At 37.5% G+C, this 22,567-nt stretch overlaps 2 protein-coding genes and 1 long non-coding RNA gene across 10 annotated transcripts in view; 2 read left to right on the plus strand and 1 right to left on the minus strand.

Moving 5' to 3' along the window:
- LOC126624328 (G-type lectin S-receptor-like serine/threonine-protein kinase At1g61500) overlaps positions 1-22,567 on the plus strand; it is a 64,234-nt gene that overhangs the window by 37,891 nt on the left and 3,776 nt on the right. For 2 of the 8 annotated variants that reach the window (XR_007624053.1, XR_007624056.1), the window contains exon 8: positions 10,080-10,153. Coding sequence is in view for 3 of the 8 variants with exons in the window: in XM_050293396.1 (XP_050149353.1) it covers positions 9,189-9,426; positions 9,526-9,676; positions 9,785-10,087 (692 nt within the window). In the remaining 5 variants the exon portion in view is untranslated. Of the gene's footprint in view, positions 1-9,188; positions 9,427-9,525; positions 9,677-9,784; positions 10,276-22,567 lie in introns of those variants that run through there. The other 6 variants (XM_050293394.1, XM_050293397.1, XR_007624054.1 and 3 more) reach the window with 5 other exon arrangements.
- LOC126624336 (G-type lectin S-receptor-like serine/threonine-protein kinase At1g61550) lies at positions 296-8,656 on the plus strand. The gene is made up of 4 exons (XM_050293404.1): positions 296-1,386; positions 7,887-8,151; positions 8,257-8,363; positions 8,508-8,656. The coding sequence occupies exons 1-3, from the start codon at positions 322-324 to the stop codon at positions 8,271-8,273; spliced, it is 1,347 nt and encodes a 448-aa protein (XP_050149361.1). The 5' UTR covers positions 296-321; the 3' UTR covers positions 8,274-8,363; positions 8,508-8,656.
- Positions 20,499-21,419, minus strand: LOC126624360 (uncharacterized). Its single transcript, XR_007624065.1, has 3 exons — positions 20,967-21,419; positions 20,674-20,777; positions 20,499-20,585 (listed from the first exon to the last, which is right to left on the minus strand). It is a non-coding gene; the product is annotated as an uncharacterized LOC126624360 (long non-coding RNA).

Consider the following 22,567-nt stretch of genomic DNA (forward strand, 5'->3'; position numbering starts at 1 on the left):
CAAAGGAACACTTGAGCCTTATTGCATTTGTAAGTACACACATGATGTTTCAAATGCGAAGTGCACGCTATTTACGTCTCTAATTCGTAGCTGTAACATTGGAACGGTACTTTGGAATGTTTTCAGTCACCCACATATTCTCATACTATTTCAGTCAAATGTCAAACATCTACAACGAACTATATCTGATGTTTCAAAGTTTTCTGCCTATGAGAGCAATGGTAGACTTTTCCTCATAATAAAATCGAAAAGTCATTTTCTCCCAACGAAATTTAAAGATACTCTTCACCTTTCTTTTTCTAGAAAACGTATTAGAATTCAATGGGGATTGGAAACAAAACCATTGCTAGTATTTTCGATTCCACCATGTTCGTCCTAATTTTGTTCAGCTTGCTTCTGTCACAGCATCATTGTGCTGAAGTTTATGAAATAACTCCATCACAACCATTTTCACAGACACAAAGCCTTGTCTCCCCCAGCCGCCTTTTCGAATTGGGGTTCTTCAGTCCTAATGATTCGGTTAACAAGTACGTGGGGATATGGCACACGAACATATCTCCACGGAAAGTTGTATGGGTTGCCAACAGAGAAAATCCTCTTGCAGCTTCAGATACCTTGGCTAATTTGACAATTAGCAGCAATGGGACTCTGGAGCTTGTAGATGGGAAGCAGAATTCTCTTTGGTCAACGAATATTTCGGTGCCATCTAATGGTTCAGCTGCAGAGCTTTTGGACAGCGGAAATCTTGTCGTAAAAGATAATGATATCGGAGCTGATCCATTGTGGCAGAGTTTTGATTATCCTAGTGACACACTTCTACCAAGTATGGTGCTGGGATTCAATAGTAAATCCGGGAAGCGCAATTTAATGAAAGCCTGGAAAAGTGAAAGTGATCCATCAGCTGGCTTGTTCTTGGTTGGACTTTCATGGGACGTTCCATCACAAGTGTTCATTTGGATTAATGAATCGAAACCCTACTGGAGAAGTGGGGCATGGGATAAATCAAGGTTCATCGGGGTACCGGATATGGATAATCAATATCTAAGTGGATTCGCTCTACATGATGATGTGAACCCGGGAACAAAATATTTTTCTTATAGGTTTTTTGACAATACGCTTTCATATTTTGGCATCTCTTCGGACGGAGTACTGAGTCTTAAGCTTTCGGACAATGGCAGCAACTGGGGCCTTAACTGGGAGGCACCGGTGAATCCATGCGACATTTATGGAACATGTGGAGTTTATGGTGTCTGCAAAGGTTCTGAATCTCCAAATCCAAATTGCGAGTGTTTGAAAGGGTTTGTCCCAAAATCAAATGAGGAATGGAGCAACGGAAACAGGACTGGAGGGTGTGTGAGGACTACCGAATTGTTTTGTGATCAGAGTAACACATGTTGGAATATGAGTATGAAACATGTTTGAGGATTAGCTATAATATTGGATGAATTCTTGAATGGAAAAGTCTTGATAAGGTGTTTGGTTGAATCCTCGTTCTTGTAGGATTATGAGTGCTTTTAGTGTTCCTCTGGAAAAGGTTTCGGATCCTACACTAATTGATCTTGTACACTCATTGTGTGAAAAGGTTTTGTTTTAGAGTTCAACACTAATTCTAATAGGAGAATGAGTTGGATTAATGTTGTATATAACCTCAATCACTGCTCTTGCAAAGACACGGCTCATCTTGTATTGAATACCTATTATTCAGAGAGTTTTCTAGTTTTGCTAAAGAGGAGAAGATTGCTTGGTTGTGAAGCTGCTATGGCTTCTTCGAGTTCAAGTTCTGCAGGTATGTTTTCCACTGGTTTCATATTCGTGTTTATGGTTTTGTCACTTAGTTCGATTGTTGGAGTATTGGTAACTTACTGGCATATCTTTGATCTGTGATATAGTTCTTACATGTGGTATCAGAGCTTGGGAGAGATAATTGCCATTAAGTTCGAATTTTTTTTTTTTTTTTGCACAACAATCTGGACAAGAACCTATAATTACCAAACCCAGAATCATAACCTGTTTTGAAAATAACAATAGCAAACGACACCGTTTTATTTAAAAAAAAAAAAAAAAAAAAAAAAAAAGGGTCTTACCCTTATGTTTGCTGGGTTTTGCGACTTTTCCTCTCCCTTAGCTCTTTTCCTTTTCCCAGTTTCTGGGTTTATAGCGATTTAAGGAATTTTCGTCCTTTTTGATCCTTCTCATGCCAATTGCATTCATTGATTGTTCCAAAAGGTATGTCTGCAATTTTAAAACTTGAAATTAGTTTAAGAAATTATTTGAACTAAAGAATACCGTATATATGCTTATAATTAGAGAATTTGCTAGCATCTCGCCAATTCGAATCAAAATCATCTAAATGGATAAACTGAATCAATTATTTTTGAGTTTCCGCTGCTGTTTTATATTGGGTTTATTGAATTTTGATATTCGATTCATGTGGTGTGATATATGAACATCATCCCTTTTGAACATGATTCTTGAATGCAATCTTCTGTGAGTTGTTTACTCTATATATGGTTATCTTTATCAAAGTTTGAAACCATGTGTATGACAAAATTGACTCATGATGAGGATTACATGGTGAAATAGATAGAAATCATGAATCCTAAAAGATTCAAAGTGTTGATTTCATTGTTATCTTCTGCAGTTTCACTAAAAACAATGAATTTGGCTGCTGTGCCAATACTCACGGGTGGAAGTAATTACAGAAAGTGGAGAAGGGAAATTGAATTGCTTTTGACATTGAATGAATATGACATAGCACTGGATACACCACAGCCTGCACCTCTTACTGATAAGAGTTCAAAGGCTGATAAGTTAGAGTTTGAAAGATGGACAAGAGCGAATAAAGTGGCATTGTCAATTTTGGAAAGTGGGATGACGGACACCGTGCGAGGAGGCATCAAAAGGTGTGATCTTGCAAAAGATTATTTCAAAGCTATTAAGAATAAGTTCAAGGAATCACAGAAGGCTGAAATTGCTCAGTACATGACTCTGCTCACAACTTACAAGTTTGAAGGGGGTGGTTCAATAAGAGATCATATTATGAAGATGACAGATGCGGCTGAAAAACTCAATTCATTAGATATGAATATTTGTGAGAAACAGCTGGTGTTCATGATCCTGCAAGCACTTCCTTTGAAGTTCAGTCAACTGAAAGTCTCCTACAACACTCAAGATAAGTCATGGTCAGTGGATGAGCTTATATCTCAGTGTGTTCAAGAGGAAAATCGACAGAAGATGGATAGAGGAAAAGAAGTTGAGGCTGTCAATTTTGTGCAGACATCTCGAAAGAAAGACTTCAATGCAAATTTTGGTAATACTTCTAAACCCAAACACCTTGATAAATCTTATGTGCCTGCTAAGAATTTCAACTCCTCTAAATCTAACAATTTTAAGGTCAAAAGTAAAAACATAGAAAAGGTTAGGTGTCACCATTGCAAAACTAAAGGTCATTATAGAAAGGATTGTGAAATATTCAAGGAATGGCTGAGGGCTAAGGGTAGGACTAATGTATATGTCTGTGAGGAATCATATCTCATTGAAATTCCTGCAAATTCTTGGTGGTTTGATACTGGTGCATCTGTGCATATAACAAATTCACTGCATGGTTTTGAAAAACAGAAACAAGCAAATGCATATAATGTTTATGTTGGTGAAGGAACCAGAGTCATAGTTGAGTCCATAGGAAAGGTAAAACTCAAATTGTCTTTTGGTTTTGTGTTAGAATTGTCAAATGTGTTATATGTGCCTGCAATGAGGAGAAATCTAATATCTGCATCTAGGTTAGTAAATGAAGGTGTCACCTTCATAGGTAACAAAGAATGCATGAAATTTTTCAGTAGAGGGTCTCTAATAGGAAAGGCTATTTTACATGATCATTTGTGGAAAATGCAGTGCACGGTATTAAATATTGAATTAAGTATTTTGAACACAACTGCCAAAAGAATGCATAACTTTGACAATTCCTATATGTTGTGGCACAAAAGACTAGGACACATTTCAAAAGATAGGATCATGCAATTGTCAAAGTTAAACTTTATACCTGCATTAGATTTTAATGATGCATCTGATTGCATTGATTGTATGAAAGGTAAAACCACCAATGTTAGGAAATTGGATGCAAATAGAAGTAAAAATTTACTTGAGATCTTACACACAGATGTTTGTGGACCTTTTCCTGTCAAAACCATTTGTGGAAATTCATATTTTGTGAGTTTTATAGATGACTACTCCAGACATGGTTCCATTTTTCTAATAAAAGAAAAGTCAGCAGTCCTTGAGTGTTTTAAAGTTTTTAAATGTGAAGTAGAAAAACAACTAAATCTTGAAATTAAGATTGTTAGATCAGATAGGGGAGGAGAATATTTTGGCAGGCACACAGAAGCAGGGCAACAGAAGGGTCCGTTTGCACGATTTCTTGAGTTACAAGGCATTGTGGCTCAGTATACTACTCCGGGAACACCCCAACAGAATGGAGTGGCTGAGAGAAGAAACCGAACCTTGATGGGAATGGTTAGAAGTCTCATTTCAAGATCTAAGCTGCCTGGTTTTCTGTGGGGAGAAGCATTGAGGACATCAAACTATGTGTTGAACCGAGTGCCTACAAAATCAGTGCCAAAAACACCTTTTGAGCTATGGACTGGCAGAACACCAAGTTTTCATCATTTTCATGTGTGGGGTTGCAAAGCAGAAGCTAGGTTTTACAACCCAAATGAAAGGAAGCTCGATTCTAGAACCAGTTCATGCTACTTTGTGGGATATTCAGAGAAATCGAAGGGTTTTAAATTTTATTGTCCTCGAGCACAGACAAGAATTCAAGAGACTCACAATGCAGTTTTCTTAGAAGACCAAGATGTATCAGACTTAGTGCATGACACTTTTGAGTTTGAAGAATCAGAACAACTCGTTGGCTCGGTTCCAATGGCCTACAACCATATTTCAGTGTTGCCTAGAAATCAGACAGAGGAAGAAGATCTTGATGAAGAGATGACACATGAAATAGTTGCTGAAATACAAAATGAACATGGAGATACCTTTTCTGCACGAAATATACCCCTAAGTGCTCCAAGTTCTCCCATTGAGAAAGATACATGTCCAGTAAATGATCAATTGAATCTGAGGAAATCAAGTAGAGCCAAGAAACCTGCAATTTCAGCCGATTATGTCTATCTCCAAGAGGCAGAATTCGACATAGGTGATATAGATGATCCAGCCACTTATCAACAAGCAATTCAATGTTCTCAAGCTGCATTATGGAAGAAAGCGATGATGGAAGAGCTAGATTCCATGGCCAAGAACAAAGTATGGACCCTTGTGAACTCCAATTCAAATGCTAAACCAATAGGTTGCAAGTGGGTCTACAAAACTAAAAGGGATGCTGCAGGGAGCATAGAGAGATACAAGGCTCGGTTAGTAGCCAAAGGCTTTACTCAGAGAGAAGGGATTGATTACAATGACACGTTTTCACCTGTTTCTTCCAAAGATTCTATGAGGATCATCATAGCTTTGACATCTCATTTTGATCTGGAGCTACACCAGATGGATGTTAAAACCGCCTTTCTGAATGGTGATTTAGAGGAAGACATATACATGGTCCAACCTCCTGGATTTTCTGAAAGGGGGAAAGATAATATGGTCTGCAAGCTAAACAAGTCAATTTATGGACTTAAACAAGCATCTAGGCAGTGGTTCCTCAAATTTGATCAGGTAGTTACTGCTCATGGTTTTGTTGAGAACAAGATGGATGATTGCATATATTTAAAACACAAAGGATCAAAGTTCATTTTTCTGGTCCTATACGTTGATGATATTCTACTTGCAAGTTCCGATATGCAATTACTTCGAGAGACGAAGACTGTTCTGAGTACCAATTTTGAAATGAAGGATTTAGGGGAAGCACATTATGTTCTGGGGATTGAAATAACAAGAGACAGAAAAAGAAAGCTTCTGGGGCTGTCTCAAAAGGGATACATTGAAAGGGTATTGAACAGATTTAATATGGAGAAATGTAATAAGGCAGATGTTCCAGTTAATAAAGGTGACAAGTTTTCTAGAGATCAATGTCCCAAGAATGAGAATGAGGTCGAATTGATGAAGTTGAAGCCTTATGCCTCATTAATTGGAAGCATTATGTATGCTAATATTTGTACGAGGCCTGACTTAGCATTCATTGTTGGAATGTTAGGAAGGTTTCAATCAAATCCAGGAGAATCTCATTGGGTGGCTGCAAAGAAAGTATTACGATACATGCAGAGAACAAAAGCTTATCAATTAGTTTATGGCAGAGATGATACCTTAGAATTGGTTGGGTTTACAGATTCGGATCTTACTGGGGACGTAGATGAGAGGAAATCAACTGGGGGATACATCTTTATGCTAAATGGTGGTGCTATCTCCTGGAAAAGTGCTAAGCAAACAATAGTGTCTACTTCTACAATGGAAGCTGAATTCGTTGCGTGTTTTGAAGGAATGAAACAAGCAGTATGGTTGAGAAACTTTGTGGCTGAGATGAGAATTGTTGACTCAGTTAAAAGGCCTTTAAAGATGTTTTGTGACAATAATGCTGCAGTGTTTTTCTCCAAGAACAATAAGAGAACTTCAGCGTCAAGACTAATGGATGTGAAGTTTCTTAAAGTCAGAGAAATGGTGAAGAAAGGAGAGATCGAAATTCTATATTTGCCTACTGAAAAGATGATTGCTGATCCTCTTACTAAAGCCTTGCCAAACAATGCGTTTAAGGCACATGTTACTAAAATGGGAGTGTTAGAATCTTTTGATAAGTGGGAGTGAGCAGTGATCAGGTTTTGGGATTATTTTAAGGCTGCAGTGGTTATATGTTGCCGCAATTGAAGATTTCTCGAGTTCAGTTAGTTGTGACAAGCTGGTATCTTTATCTAGCTAATTTTCCAGCTTGACTTTTATTTTTGTTTTCATCAGTATTCAATTTTTTTTCGTTTTAGTGATTGATTGTTTCAGAAAGCTAGTATTGAAATAAGAATAGTTTGAGTTTGCTAGTGAATCAGTTTGTGATTTTGCTGAGGTATACTTTGGAACTATTTAGAGTACTGTTCTGTTTTGAATGGTTGTTGTTTTGATTGTTTGCTGAGATTTTAACTGTGATTGGGTTAAAATTGGCATAAATCAGTGGGAGTAATGAGTATTGGCATTACTGTGATTATTGATTCGTACAGTTACAACATGCAAACTTGGATATGTTGTAATTCTTGGATGAAATCTGAAATTGTGCAGATAGAATTCAAGAGTTCCATATTTTGAATTGCATAGGTGAGTTTGAATACGAAATTGCGAGCCTTATGATTAGACTTAGTGATCACTTCCATCATTCATTTAGTTAATCATTATGTCTTCATACTCAAGTGGGAGAATGTTGGAATATGAGTATGAAACATGTTTGAGGATTAGCTATAATATTGGATGAATTCTTGAATGGAAAAGTCTTGATAAGGTGTTTGGTTGAATCCTCGTTCTTGTAGGATTATGAGTGCTTTTAGTGTTCCTCTGGAAAAGGTTTCGGATCCTACACTAATTGATCTTGTACACTCATTGTGTGAAAAGGTTTTGTTTTAGAATTCAACACTAATTCTAATAGGAGAATGAGTTGGATTAATGTTGTATATAACCTCAATCACTGCTCTTGCAAAGACACGGCTCATCTTGTATTGAATACCTATTATTCAGAGAGTTTTCTAGTTTTGCTAAAGAGGAGAAGATTGCTTGGTTGTGAAGCTGCTATGGCTTCTTCGAGTTCAAGTTCTGCAGGTATGTTTTCCACTGGTTTCATATTCGTGTTTATGGTTTTGTCACTTAGTTCGATTGTTGGAGTATTGGTAACTTACTGGCATATCTTTGATCTGTGATATAGTTCTTACAACACAAGCAGGTCATTTGCTTCAGGAGGAAAAGAAGATGGCTTTCGGAAGATGGTGGGATTAAAGCTACCAGATTTTCATGAGCTTATCGAAAAACTGGGGCCTGACGAGTGCAAGATACGATGCCTAAATAATTGTTCTTGTCAGGCTTATGCGCAAGTTAATAATATAGGGTGTTTGGTCTGGTCCAGTGACCTTATTGATATACAAGAGTTTGCCTCTGGCGGGATGGATCTTTATATTCGCCTAGCAAACGGAGAATTAGGTAAACAAATGAGAATTATTTCCGGCAGAATTATAATTAGAAGTTTCTTATATTTTCTGTCTCGTACTTTATTCATTGCAATTTATAAATTCTTTTTTTTTTCAGACAAGGAAAGCCAGTAAAGCTAATTGCCAGCGTCACTGCTGTTGGTTTTATCAGTATCTTGAGTGCCATAGCGTTCGGCGTTCAGAGACTGCGCCGTAAAAAAACAGGTAAGAGAATAACATAGAGTTATAGCAGCTGATGCATTATTCAAATTATGCATAACTTCACAAGAACATATTTCCTGATTGATATCCATTACTTGATAACGTTGTTGTGATGAAGTTGTTGTGATTGTTATATTTTCGAAACAGGGAACATGAAAGAAAAAACAAAGTTAATGCAGTCGAATCATAGAAGTGATAATTCAAGGGACAATCTTCAAGAATACATATGAAAACATGATCCATCGGAGCTATTCATCTACGATTTTGACAGCATATTAAATGCCACAAACAATTTCAGCACCATGAACAAACTCGGGGAAGGAGGTTTCGGCCCTGTTTACAAGGTGACTATTTATTTATTTATTTCAATTCCAAAAGGAAAATATGGTGTTTTCAACACCGGCTAGAAGCCTAAAACTACAAGACACAGATATAAATCGAATGTTTAATTTGTAGGGTAAGCTACAAGAAGGAAATGAAATAGCAGTAAAACGACTATCTAGTAGCTCGGGGCAAGGCATAGAGGAGTTCAAGAATGAGATGCTGTTGATCTCCAAACTCCAACACAAGAATCTTGTTAGGATCATGGGCTGCTGCGTCAAAGACGATGAAAAGTTACTGATTTATGAGTTCATGCCTAACAGAAGCTTGGATACTCTTCTATTCGGTTAGTTTCACTGCCACTTTTTATGTTTGGATGAAATTTCTCTTTGTTACATGTTGTTCTTTTGTTACCATAATTGGCAATTCTTTAGCTCTTTGTAATCCCCCACTACTTATGATTTTGTTACTATTATTGGTTGCACTTTTTATGGATATTTTTATTAGATCCAAAGCGCAGAGCAGAGCTTGATTGGGCTAGACGCTTCAATATCATTCAGGGAGTTGCTAGAGGGCTTCTTTATCTCCACCACGATTCCCGTTTGAAGGTAATCCATAGAGATTTGAAGGTTAGTAACATTCTCTTGGATGAGAATATGAACCCAAAAATTTCAGATTTTGGATTGGCACGAATCGTTGAAGCGACACAGAGTCTAGCAAATACTCACAAGGTTGTGGGAACACTGTAAGCACATTATTTTCCTATTATTGGCACTTTTATTAAGACCAGAAACAGAGAAGTCATTTTTTTTCGATTATTAATACAAATGAATTGCTTGTGCAGTGGCTATATGTCTCCCGAATACGCCATGGGTGGGATATTTTCTGAAAAATCTGACGTCTATAGCTTTGGTGTCTTGCTATTGGAGATTATCGCTGGCAAAAAGAATACTAGCTTCTATTACAACGAAGAACAGCACGGATTTTTAGCTTATGTAAGCTAATCATTCAAAATCTTCACGTGGATTTGTGTTTTTTTAAGATGCTAAATATAGCAGATTCTAACAATTGTAGGCAACATTCATACTATGAATTTTTGTCAGGTTTGGCACTTATGGAATGAAGGCAGGGTACTGGGTTTGCTGGATGAAGTATTGGCGGATTCATATTCGTCATCAGAAGTAACGAGATGCATGCATATCGGACTTCTTTGCGTACAGGACAAGTCTGAAGATAGGCCAACCATGCCGGACGTAGTTTTCACACTAAATAGTGAGACGGATCTTCCACTACCTAAGCAGCCTATATTTTCTAATTTCCGAAACGCAGTCTATGATCCTCAACTTCAATATGACAATATTTTCTCTGCCAATGAAGATACCATAACCGTGATTGAAGGTCGGTAAGCAATAGTACGTTGTTACATCACAATGCAATTGATTTTGGTGATTGAACGTGTAAAGACAAGTAAGGTTACTGAACGTGTAAAAATTCTGCATCCTGTAGACCGCAAATCTGCTATTTAATTAGTACAGTGGTAGACTGAGTTGAAAGATGATCGAAACATTTTAAGGAATTCTTCTTCTGAACCTTATATACTTTCCACTATAATTACGAATGGATCATGCATGTGGAAATCACACTGGCATGGCAATGGCAAGCATGATATGAATCAACAAACAAAGAGATGACACTGCCCGCAATGCAGATTGCCTTTGACTTGTTTCTGTAACAATTTTGATCAAGGCGGATGCTTATCTCGGCTAGTAAAATAAAATTGTCAAGATGTAAAATTTGAAACTACCAAAAAAAATCTCGAACAAAAGCACTTTAATTCTTAGAAAACAACGTTTAAGCAGTAGTACAAACACGTTGTAGCACCGGTAATGATCTACTTAATGTATCTTGTCCCGTTCACCGTTCATGGATTAGGCACCCCAACAATCACACACACACACACACACACACATATATATATATATGATATTTTCGGTCTGCAGGAGATCCAACTGCTCTCAGTTCGCCATGTAAGCAAGAAACTAGTGGTAGCATTCTCATAATGAACGTTAGGTGTGTCCAGAAGGAGCCAAAATCCATATCAAAGTCTTCTGCATGACTTTGACTGCATTAGTTGTAGTTTACCGAGTAGTCTACTATGCTTGCAACGTGAATCATCCACGTACTATTGAGAAATTTCTTTCATCTGAATTTTAGCCTAAAACAGTTTTTCAATGTTCGATCGTATCGCTGGAGAGTGAAATTGCAAGTCTTCTAGTGCCAGTACAACCTATATTTACTTCACTACTGAGATATGTGGATACAAAATTCGGTACAGATAGCTAGGATTTGATATCGTCAAATTTTGTTACGATTATAATGCTAGACAGGAGGTAACACATAATCTTTCTACATGCTTACTTGATATTCCATCTACTTTTTGTTTAACTCTAAAGACACTTCAGTTTTGATTTTTGTAACATGTTGATGACTTCCCCAACAAGTATTGTATCCCTTTAAAATATCTACTTAATTATAACTGATTTAGGTATCTCTAGAATAACCATCTCGTTCCCCATTGGTTTTGACCGAGATGTGTCCGCTTTGACATTGATCACCGGCTTCCAGTCGCCCACGTATTCTCATACAAAGATGTTGGACTACTTTTTTTCAGCAAATGTCAAATATCTAAGGAACAAATATCTGACATTTCAAAGTTTTCTCCCTATGAGTTTGAGAGCAATGGTAGATTTTTCCTTGTAACAAAATTGAAAAGTCATTTCCTCACAAGGAAATTTACAGATACGCTTCGCATTTCTTTTTCTAGAAAACATATTAGAATTCAGATGGGGTTTAGAACCGAAACCATTGGTAGTATTTCCGGTTCCACCATGTTCTTCCTAATCTTCTTCAGCTTGCTTCTGTCACAGCATCTGTTACACCTCACCCCTACTTATATGTATAATTCCATATTTTTCCCCAAAAGTTAATGGATTTATCAATTTAGTCCCTAGTTCTTTACCCAATCAGGATCTAAAAGTGGGATTTTTCTTCACCCTCAAACTGCCATGTGGCAGCACTCCCCACTTTTCTCTTTCTTTCCCCCACCCTTCACTCTCACTTTCAGCTCTCTTTCTCTGCACTCCCCCTCCCTCTCTCGATAGGTTTGGCCGAAGACATTTGCCCTTTCAGGTATTGGCTTCGGTGACATACAGGTCAAAATTTTCATATAGTACGGTAAAAGAGCTTTTGAAAACACATAGGTGGAGGAAGTCATTCGGAAGTTGTTCTCACAATTAAAATAAAAAAGTTGTATAGCTCATTACCAATTAATAAATAAATAACCGAATAACCAAAATTTTGCATTCTTTAATTTATTTGAAATTAATTTCGTCTCCATCTTTTTTCAAATCTGATAAAATCCCCAAACACACAAAAAACAGCAGCTAACTATTTTTTATACCCTGCTTAACCCATTTAACATATTCATAAAATAACATCAAAACACATTTATGCATCAGATTATATAAAAGTGAAGTCTCACACCATTCATAAAAAAATATTACTTCGTTAGGGAAAAGCTTGAAAAAAAAATGTAAATTACTCACCTGTATTACAAAAACATTACAACAGCAGATAAAAAAGGTCAAAATAAAACGAAAAAGCCGCACCTCATGAAATAAAAAGCAAAACCCAACGACACATTCACAGTATCAATCTAAACGATATCCAGAAAAGAAAAAAAAAATGAACAGACAAAACCCATGTAAATATACAGAACAAACCAAAAAAGGAACTAAAGCCAGTAAGAAAATCAAAAACTCACCAAAAATGATACAGACTCGGCGACTTAAAAATCAATTCTAATAAAATCAAAAACCCAGTAATTCTGGCAGTCACCGTACCACTGAGAAAACATTGTTGTGCTAGGATAGCACCAAACCCGTTGGAACCAACTCAATCTAACCCACAGGAAATTTATCAAATGAAAATGCAAGAACAAAATATAAAAAAACACCAAGATTTTAACGAGGTTCCTCAACAGTCAGTGTAACTGGAGTACGTCCTCGGAGCAGTAGGAGCTCACCCAATAATCCACTATCAACCAAATGGGAGTTTACAAAGTGTTGGCAATCTCACAACCCAAATAACCCAATACACCCAATAGCTCTCACACACCACATAAACAAATAGAGAAAGAAATATAATGAATAATTTCTTCTCTATACATATAGCTCAAAGCTATTACAACAACAACTACTTTGGTGAATGATTACTAACCAAATGAAGCAGCAGCTTCTTTTTCTGTTTGGGCTCTCTGCAACTCTCCTTCTCTCGGCAGCTCACTCTTCTTTCTTCTGCTCTCTCCTAAAAAATAAGCCCTCACTCTCTTCTCTTCTACCCGAAACAACAACAATAATTATGGTAATAAAATAACCACAAAAGAAAAAAACATCATCATGATGCCTCCTCATCATGATGTTTTCTCATCATTTTGTCTTTCACCTTTTTTTTCTTTTGATTTCTTTATTAGCCGAAAGGTGATGACTTGTTTTGGCCATAATTCAACAAACATCAAAAAATAAACACCAAAGAAGTCGATCACTGAGAAAACATCAAAAACCAAAATCAAACACCAAAAGTCCATAAAATTAAACCAAAAAAGAAGTGAAAAAGGGGAGGGAAGCTAAAAAAATAGGCCTTCGCTATTTAAAGAGAATGAGAAGGCTGAGAAGCATTTAAGACAAACCTAATTTTTATAGACCTGGCAGTGAATCTTCAGGGTTGATACCAAGATTTTGTCTCAACATAGCTAAAAGATTTAGACGCTGGGTTACAAACCTACACCCTGGTATGCCAGTGTGTTACGCCAAACGAATAACGTGATCCCATATGTTTTTAACGCTCTCACGTGACGTTATATAATTAGTTTAAGATGTCATGGCCTAAAAAGGTATAGGGAAGCTCTCTCGATGAAATTAGAACGAAAAAAGACATTCAAATACATGCTGATGGAAAGTAAAGATGTATACTTTCTTCCTTAGGCGACTCTTCCTTGTTGCTTCTCTGTTTTGGGCCAGCCTACATAGTGTCTGTAGATAAATTAGCATTTAAGATCGAAAATTACTTTCTAATAAAACCACTTTTATCAATAATCCAAATATTCTAACCTTTTGGTCACCAGTAGTTCTTTCCTTTGCCTGCTTTGTGGAATCCACTACCATTAATGCTCCATGCTGCACTCCATGAAGCTATAACAAAATCGTATCTCACATTAATCTGTTGAATTATGGCCAGAGAAAAGGAGTGCATCAGAAAAATAGAAAGGGTGCAGCAACCCTTCGTTGAAGAGAAGAAGAAAGTGCTCTTCTTTTTGTTAGCAATCATCCATCATAATTGTTGTTGTAATAGCTTTGAGCTATATGTATAGAGAAGAAATTATACATTATATTTCTTTCTCTATTTGTTTCTGTGGTGTGTGAGAGCTATTGGGTGTATTGGGTTATTTGGGTTGTGAGATTGCCAACACTTTGTAAACTCCCATTTGGTTGATAGTGGATTATTGGGTGAGCTCCTACTGCTCCGAGGACGTACTCCAGTTACACTGACTGTTGAGGAACCTCGTTAAAATCTTGGTGTTCTTTTATATTTTGTTCTTGCATTTTCATTTGAGATATTATCTGTGGGTTAGATTGAGTTGGTTCCAACGGGTTTGGTGCTGTCCTAGCACAACAATTGGTATCAGAGCACTAGTTGCTCTTGGGTACTGTCTAGTTGCCAAAGATGTCAGACGGGCAAGATGAAAATCCTTTTGGAAGCACCTCCGGGTTTGCAAGAACTACGGTGCAAAATGCAAAGTTCGAAGTGGAAAAGTTTGATGGCACAAACAACTTCGGGATGTGGCAATGTGAGGTTAAAGATGTGTTGGCTCAACAAGATCTACTTGCCGCTTTGGGAGAAAAACCGGAAGCTATGTCGAAGTCGGAATGGGAGAAATTAAATTTGTGGGCTTGCTCTTCAATTCGGTTGTGCCTTGCAAAAACTCAGAAGTATTTTGTGATGCGGGAGACGGTAGCAAGTGTGTTGTGGCAAAAATTGGAAGACAAGTATATGACGAAGAGTGCAGAGAACCGACTACACTTGAAGAAAAAGCTCTACCGCTTCCAATACAAAGAAGGTACAAAAATGATTAGACACCTTGATGCTTTTAATAAGTTGATTGCCGACTTGTTAAATTTAGATGAGGATATTAAGGATGAAGATAAGGCCTTAATATTGTTGAATTCATTGCCGGACTCTTATGAGCATTTTGTTACCACTATTATGCATGGTAAAGAAACTGTGAAATTTGAAGATGTGTCAAATGCCTTGATGAATTATGAAATGAGGCATAGAGATAAAAATCATGATAGTACCTCTGAAGCTTTATTTGTTAGAGGTAGATCATCGGAGAGGAAGTCATCTTCTAGTAGGAAAAAATCACAGTCTCGACCTAGAGGAAACTCTAAAGGTAGAAAACCTTTGGAAAGGGATGAATGTGCCTTTTGTCGTAATAAAGGCCATTGGAAGAAAGATTGTCCTAAATTGAAAACCAAAGGCAAAGAAAGTTCTGAAGCTAATGTTGCTGAGGTTGAAACAGATTTTTCTGATTTTGCTTTAACCACTTCCTCATCATTTGATTGTGCTACTAAGTGGGTGTTGGATACGGGTTGTACTCATCATATGACTCCTCACAAGGATTGGTTTTCAAGCTTGAAAGAGTTTGATGGTGGCGTTGTGTTTATGGGAGATGACAATCCTTGCACAACAAAAGGGATTGGTACAGTTCGTTTGAAGTTGCATGATGGCATGGTTAAAGAGTTGACAGGTGTTCGGTATGTACCGAATTTGAAGAAAAATCTTATTTCTTTGGGTACTTTGGAATCCAAGGGTTTTAGGTTTCATTCAGATGGACAGACATTGAAAGTTACTTATGGTGCACTTGTTGTGATGAAAGCTCCTAGATGTGGCCATTTGTATTTATTGCAGGGAAGTACTGTGACAGGTGAAGCATCTGTAGTCTCTGAAAATATGGGCACATCTGATTCAGATACTACTAGATTGTGGCATATGAGATTAGGCCATACCGGTGAAAAAGCTCTACAAGGGCTTGTGAAACAAGGTCTTCTAAAAGGTGCCACGACTTGTAAGCTTGATTTCTGCGAGCATTGTGTCTTGGGGAAGCAAACTAGAGTGAAGTTTGGTACTGCTGTACATCAGACGAAGGGCATTCTTGATTATGTGCATTCAGATGTTTGGGGTCCTACAAAGACTCCCTCTTTGAGTGGTAGACATTGGTTCGTGACCTTTGTTGATGATTATTCAAGAAGGTCTTGGGTCTACACTATGAAGCACAAGAGTGAGGTGTTAAGCATTTTCTTAGGTTGGAAGAAAATGGTTGAGAACCAGACTGGAAGAAAGATTAAGATTTTGAGATCGGATAATGGTGGTGAATACACATCCGATCCTTTCTTTAAAGTTTGCAAAGAGGAAGGAATTGTGAGACATTTCAGTGTTCGGGGAACTCCACAACAAAATGGAGTTGCAGAAAGATTGAATCGAACCTTGCTTGAGAAGGTTAGATGCATGTTGTCTCAGTCGGGTTTGAGCAAGTCATTTTGGGCAGAAGCAGTTAATTATGCATGTCACATCATCAACCGGTTACCCTCAGCTGCTGTTCAGGGTAAGACACCAATGGAGGTATGGACTGGAAAACCTTCTTCTGATTATGACTATATCCGTATTTTTGGTTCACCTGCTTATTTTCATGTAACTGAAAATAAACTTGATCCTAGAGCCAAAAAGGCTATATTTCTTGGTTTTAGTAGTGGTGTCAAAGGTTACAGGTTGTGGTGCCCAGAGATGAAAAAACTTGTAATCAGCAGAGATGTGACATTTGATGAAGAAAGTATGTACAAAGTCTCTGAGAAGAATGTGAAAGATGTCCAACAGGTGGAGCTTGAGAAAGTTGCCTCTGGTACTTCAAATCCTATTTCCGCTGATGTCGAAGCCACTACAAGTGAAGAAGTTGGAGACCATGAGGATGTTGAAGAAGTTGAACTTGAAGATTCTATTCAAGTTGAAGAGGAAGTTTTACCTCAAGAGTCTATTGCCAAGAACAGAGGAAAGAGACAAATTACCAAGCCAGCTCGGTATAGTGACTATGTTTCTTTTGCTCTTCCTATTATCACTGATGAGATTCCATCCAATTTTGAGGAAGCTATTGAGAGTGAGGAGAAGAAAAGGTGGTGCAATGCCATGGGTGATGAGATGAATTCTCTCTTGAAGAATAAGACTTGGGAGTTAGCTAAATTGCCTAAGGGCAAGAAAGCTATCGGTTGCAAATGGATGTATGCCAAGAAGGAAGATGCTGATGAGAAAAGCAATGTGAGATTTAAAGCAAGATTAGTTGCTAAAGGGTATGCACAAAAGGAGGGCATTGACTACAATGAAATATTTTCTCCAGTTGTGAAGCACTCCTCAATTCGTATTATGTTAGCTCTTGTTGCACAATATGATCTTGAGCTTGTGCAACTTGATGTGAAGACGGCTTTCCTACATGGTGATTTGAATGAAGAGATTTATATGTGTCAACCGGATGGGTATATAGTGAAAGGGAAGGAAAATTTGTTTTGTAAATTGAAGAAATCGCTTTATGGCTTGAAGCAATCTCCAAGGCAATGGTATTTGAGGTTTGATAAATTTATGAGAGGCCAAAATTATTCTAGAAGTCAATATGATCATTGTGTGTACTTCAAAAAGTTGCAAGATGGGTCTTTCATTTATTTATTGATATATGTTGATGATATGTTGATTGCCTCAAAGAATGTTGAAGAGATTGAGAAATTGAAGAAACAAATGAAGAATGAGTTTGAGATGAAGGATCTTGGTGAAGCAAAGAAGATCCTTGGCATGGAGATCACTAGAGATAGAGAGAAGGGTTTGGTCAGTTTGAATCAAAGACAATACCTTGAGAAGTTGATTCGGAAGTTTGGAGTTCATGATTCAACCAAACCGGTTAGTACCCCTTTGGCTCATCATTTTAAATTGAGTTCTCTACAATGTCCTAAAAATGATAAAGAGAAGCTGCAAATGAAAAATATACCATATGCAAATTTGGTTGGTAGTTTGATGTATGCAATGGTATGCTCTAGACCGGATATTGCTCATGCAGTTGGCATGGTGAGTCGATATATGCATAATCCAGGTAAAGAGCATTGGCAAGCAGCTAAGTGGATATTGAGGTATCTCCATGGTACTCGAGATGTTGGTTTATGCTTTGAGAGAGATGACTCTGGTATTGGTCATTTTGCAGTTGGTTATGTTGATTCAGATTATGCAGGTGATCTGGATGGAAGGAAGTCTACTACAGGCTATGTGTTTACTATGACTAAAGGACCAGTTTGTTGGAGGTCCATTTTGCAGTCGTCTGTTGCCTTGTCTACTACAGAGGCTGAATATATGGCAGTTGCTGAAGCTATAAAGGAGGCCATTTGGATACATGGGCTGATTAGAGATTTGGGGGTTGATCAGAAGCAGGTGGAGGTACATTGTGATAGTCAGAGTGCCATTTATTTGGCTAAGTATCAGGTTCATCATGCGAGGACCAAGCACATAGATGTGCGTTATCACTTTGTTCGTGAAATTGTTGGTGAAGGGGAAATCATTCTCCAGAAGATTCAAACTAAAGACAACCCCGCTGATATGTTGACTAAGGTTGTTGGTGTAGCCAAGTTTGTTCACTGTCTGAACTTGGCTCACATTTTGCCTATATAAAAAGGCGTTGAGCAGTAGGAGTTTTGGAGCATTTGGCTCGGCATGAGTTGTTCTCTTGCTAGTGTTTGGGAGTGATTTTTTGTGTTGATTGTGTTAGTTGGCTTATCATGGTGTTTTCGGAATTTGGCCAAGGTGGAGATTGTTGAATTATGGCCAAACAAACAACTTTCGGCTATTAAAAAAAGGAAAAGAAAAAACTTTTGGTTATAAAATTATAAAGACATCATGATGAGGAGGCATCATGATGATGTTTTTCTTCTTTTGTGGTTTTTTATTAGCCGAAAGTGATGGCTTGTTTTGAATAATAATTCATTGTTTTGTTTCGGTAGAAGAGAAGAAAAGGAGAGCTCAATTTTCAGATTAGAGCAGAAGAGAGAAGAGAGATGAGTGAGTAGAGAGCTGCAGAGAAAAGGAGTGCATCAGAAAAATAGAAAGGGTGCAGCAACCCTTCGTTGAAGAGAAGAAGAAAGTGCTCTTCTTTTTGTTAGCAATCATCCATCATAATTGTTGTTGTAATAGCTTTGAGCTATATGTATAGAGAAGAAATTATACATTATATTTCTTTCTCTATTTGTTTCTGTGGTGTGTGAGAGCTATTGGGTGTATTGGGTTATTTGGGTTGTGAGATTGCCAACACTTTGTAAACTCCCATTTGGTTGATAGTGGATTATTGGGTGAGCTCCTACTGCTCCAAGGACGTACTCCAGTTACACTGACTGTTGAGGAACCTCGTTAAAATCTTGGTGTTCTTTTATATTTTGTTCTTGCATTTTCATTTGAGATATTATCTGTGGGTTAGATTGAGTTGGTTCCAACGGGTTTGGTGCTGTCCTAGCACAACATAATCCATTGACAATAAAAATTAGAAAGCTAAATTAAGTTTACAGTAAAATATGCAGATTTAAAGCAAATCAACTTAGATATGGGCCATGTTATTAAGCTAGTAATTGAATTGAAAACATTCTGGAAACTATCTTTTTAACTGACAAAGTAATATTCTAATTACTATAATTTACATTCGAACTATAATGCAAAGGGGCCGAGCCGTCAGCCCAACTGACCAAACAAATGTCTACACGTTGTTTGAAGCTTGAAACATGGATGGTAATCCAAAATTCCAAATTTCAAATGATTCTCAATTCCACTAAGGCTATAGAAAGATTCCCATGAAAAAGTAGGGTAGCAGTCTAACAGACACATATGCTCATGAAATAGAGACCACAGAGAGAGATGGTGATACATGGTTTTTGTCATCGGTGTCAACATCCGTATAAGTGTCAGTCTGCTGGCTGTTGTCAGCCATGACTGAATTATCACCCCAATTCTCAAATTGTCCGTTTCCAGACATCGTCGTCCCTTTCTGTTGCTGGTACATGTATGGCTGCTGCTGTCCTGTGTCCACACACGCTCTTCCTCCTGTTCCGGTTATAGTTGATCCTATGTCCAAACACCCGCCAACGTTCAAGGTCAGTGGCGGAACCAGAATTCTGAATGAGGAGGGGCCTTTCACAAATATGTGTGTATATATATATATATATATATATATACATATATATACATATATGAGTGTGTAAAAAGTTGAATTCATAACATGTTGACATATGCAATTTGTGTAATCCTCACAAAACTGAAAAAATTCTTTTAAATTCAATACTAAGAAGAAAAAATGTAAAACCCCAGACAACCAAGTAAGAGGTAGGTTGTGGAAGGCTAAAGAAAATACAAAGAAGTAGAAAAAGGACAAGGGGGAGAGGTTTGCAAATAAAGAAGGTGGGTTGCTTTAGAAAATTATAGGGTGTATATTACTGTTAGGTGAGAGAATCGAACCAGAAGTGGTGTTGCTTTTTCCATTTAAAATTGCACATCTCTTTTAAAACTCCCCTACCAAACTTATCGTTTCATTAGACAGTCGAAAAAATTTAAAATCAAAACTTAACGATGTCGTTTACTTCATTTTCTTCTATAAGGTTCACACCTCATATGAAGTCAGGATGGGCCAGGGACTACCCTAGTCCCTTAGTGGCTCCGCCCCTGTTCAAGGTCCCGTAGTGCAAGCTATCAGGTACACCACCAACATTGTTTGCTTTTAAGCTGAACATGGAGCCTGCACCAGATTAAAACCCAACCAATATGTTGGAAAGAGAAAGAGAAAGAAAGGAGAGAAAGAGAGAGAGGATACTTGGGCTTAAAACAACAGCTTCATCGTGAGGGAAGGCGGTAGCAGACTGTTCAAGCTCTCCAAGATCCGTAAAACGCGTTTGGTTCTAGTCACTGTCGTCTCTCCTGTTTTTTCACATCGCAGAAAAAACAGAGCAATTGGGTTTATCTTTTACTGCTAAAAATCTGTATACTCCCATGAATTTCAAGACTTCATGTTTTTTAAGACAGCCCATTTCTCATACGCCATTAAAACAAAACCCAGTAGAATAAAAAAACGTAAACAAAAACAGTAAGAAGAGGGGAGAGAGAGACCTGAAATAGAAGGACGAGTGGGAGTGGAATTCTTGGTTTGTTGACGCTGCTTTGAAGCTCTGCATTTTTTTTACTGATTGGGTGATTCCTTCTGCCTGTATCACTTTACAGCAAAGAAAAGGTAAGAAAGGATGATCTTCATACGACCTTTTACAGTTGGAGAAGGAGAGAGAGAAACCTCTCTAACCCAATGAAGGGCGCTACAAAAAAGTTATGATGAAATGAAGTTTTTGGAGTGGAGGAATTAAGGAGGAGTACAGGAAGAACAGCAGTGCAGCTGCTGATCTGCACGCAGGGAGAAAAAAGGAAAAGCAGAAATCAGGAAAGCAAACCGACGGAGAAAAGCTTGGGTATGGCGAAGGAGGTGAGAGAGGACTTTTACAGAGAGAAGGCAGAATCTTTTAGAGAGAGAATGACAGAAGCAGAAATGACCGAGCGAGAATGAAGCGGTGGAAGACTAGACTTGACACCTAGTTTGAGAGTCAGGTGCTTAAAAAAAGTACTCATGAAAAAAAGTTGTGAGGGTTTTAGGTGTTTGGTAAACTGGAAAAAAAAGGCTTATTTTGGAAGCTGTTGTGAGAATAAGCTGAAATCAAAGAAAAAAACTGAAGCTGCTATTTGCAGCTTTGGAAAACTCACTTTTTTTCAAAGCACACGGAGCTATAATGCTTCTTTAATGAAAAGACACACTATTATACTACTTTTTTTTTCAAAAGCACTTTTACAAAAAAATTTACCAAACTCTGCTGATTTATTTCACAGCCGCTTATTCTCACAGCACAGCCGCTTATTCTCACAACAACTTTTTTTCAAAGCACAGCAATACCAAACCAGCCCTCAGATAAAGAGGCAGGATATTATTAAAAAATAAATTTACAAAATTACCATTGCCTTATTTACAGCATTCTTTTTTTATTGCTTTGAACTATTTTTTGGCTGAGGGCATTTGTGTCTAAATATTTTTATCGAAGAGGGTGACCCCAAAATGGGCCTCCAGTTATATGGCCTTGGATTGTCTGACTTCCCATCTCATATCTTTTCCATGCCTATCTATATTATGTAGTCACGGTTAAATCACGTCAATATTTTATATTGATTTTTTTATAAAAATTGTTGATGCACAAAATCAGTGAAATTTTTTTTTTTTTTTTTTTTTTACAGAAAGTGTTAAGTTTGTAACATTCGCTAGATTGCTCCGGTCACTAGTGTGGATAAGTATGTAAATGGATAGGGACAGGGAAGCAAACACAAGATGTACGTGGTTCATCCAGACTAACTATGTCCATAGAGGAGTTCTCATTAATTGTGAAGGGTTTACACAAGTACATAGGTTCAAGCTCTCCTTTAATGAGTACTAGTGAATGATTTAGTACAAATGACATTAGGAAATATTATAGGAAAATGATCTCCTTTTATAGAAGAGAGTTTCTAGCTTTGTTTTGACATTGATAAGTGTCGTGTTGTGATTGGTTTCTAATGTTGCCACGTGTTGCACTATGATTGGCTTCTGATGTTGACATGTGTCGCGCTATGATTAGCTTCTTGGTTGGAGATAAACTTTTCTGGATCCTTGACGGTATAACGTTGACCGGTATTCAGTA

Source organism: Malus sylvestris, chromosome 5, assembly GCF_916048215.2.
Source record: "Malus sylvestris chromosome 5, drMalSylv7.2, whole genome shotgun sequence".
Classification (NCBI taxonomy): Eukaryota; Viridiplantae; Streptophyta; class Magnoliopsida; order Rosales; family Rosaceae; genus Malus; species Malus sylvestris.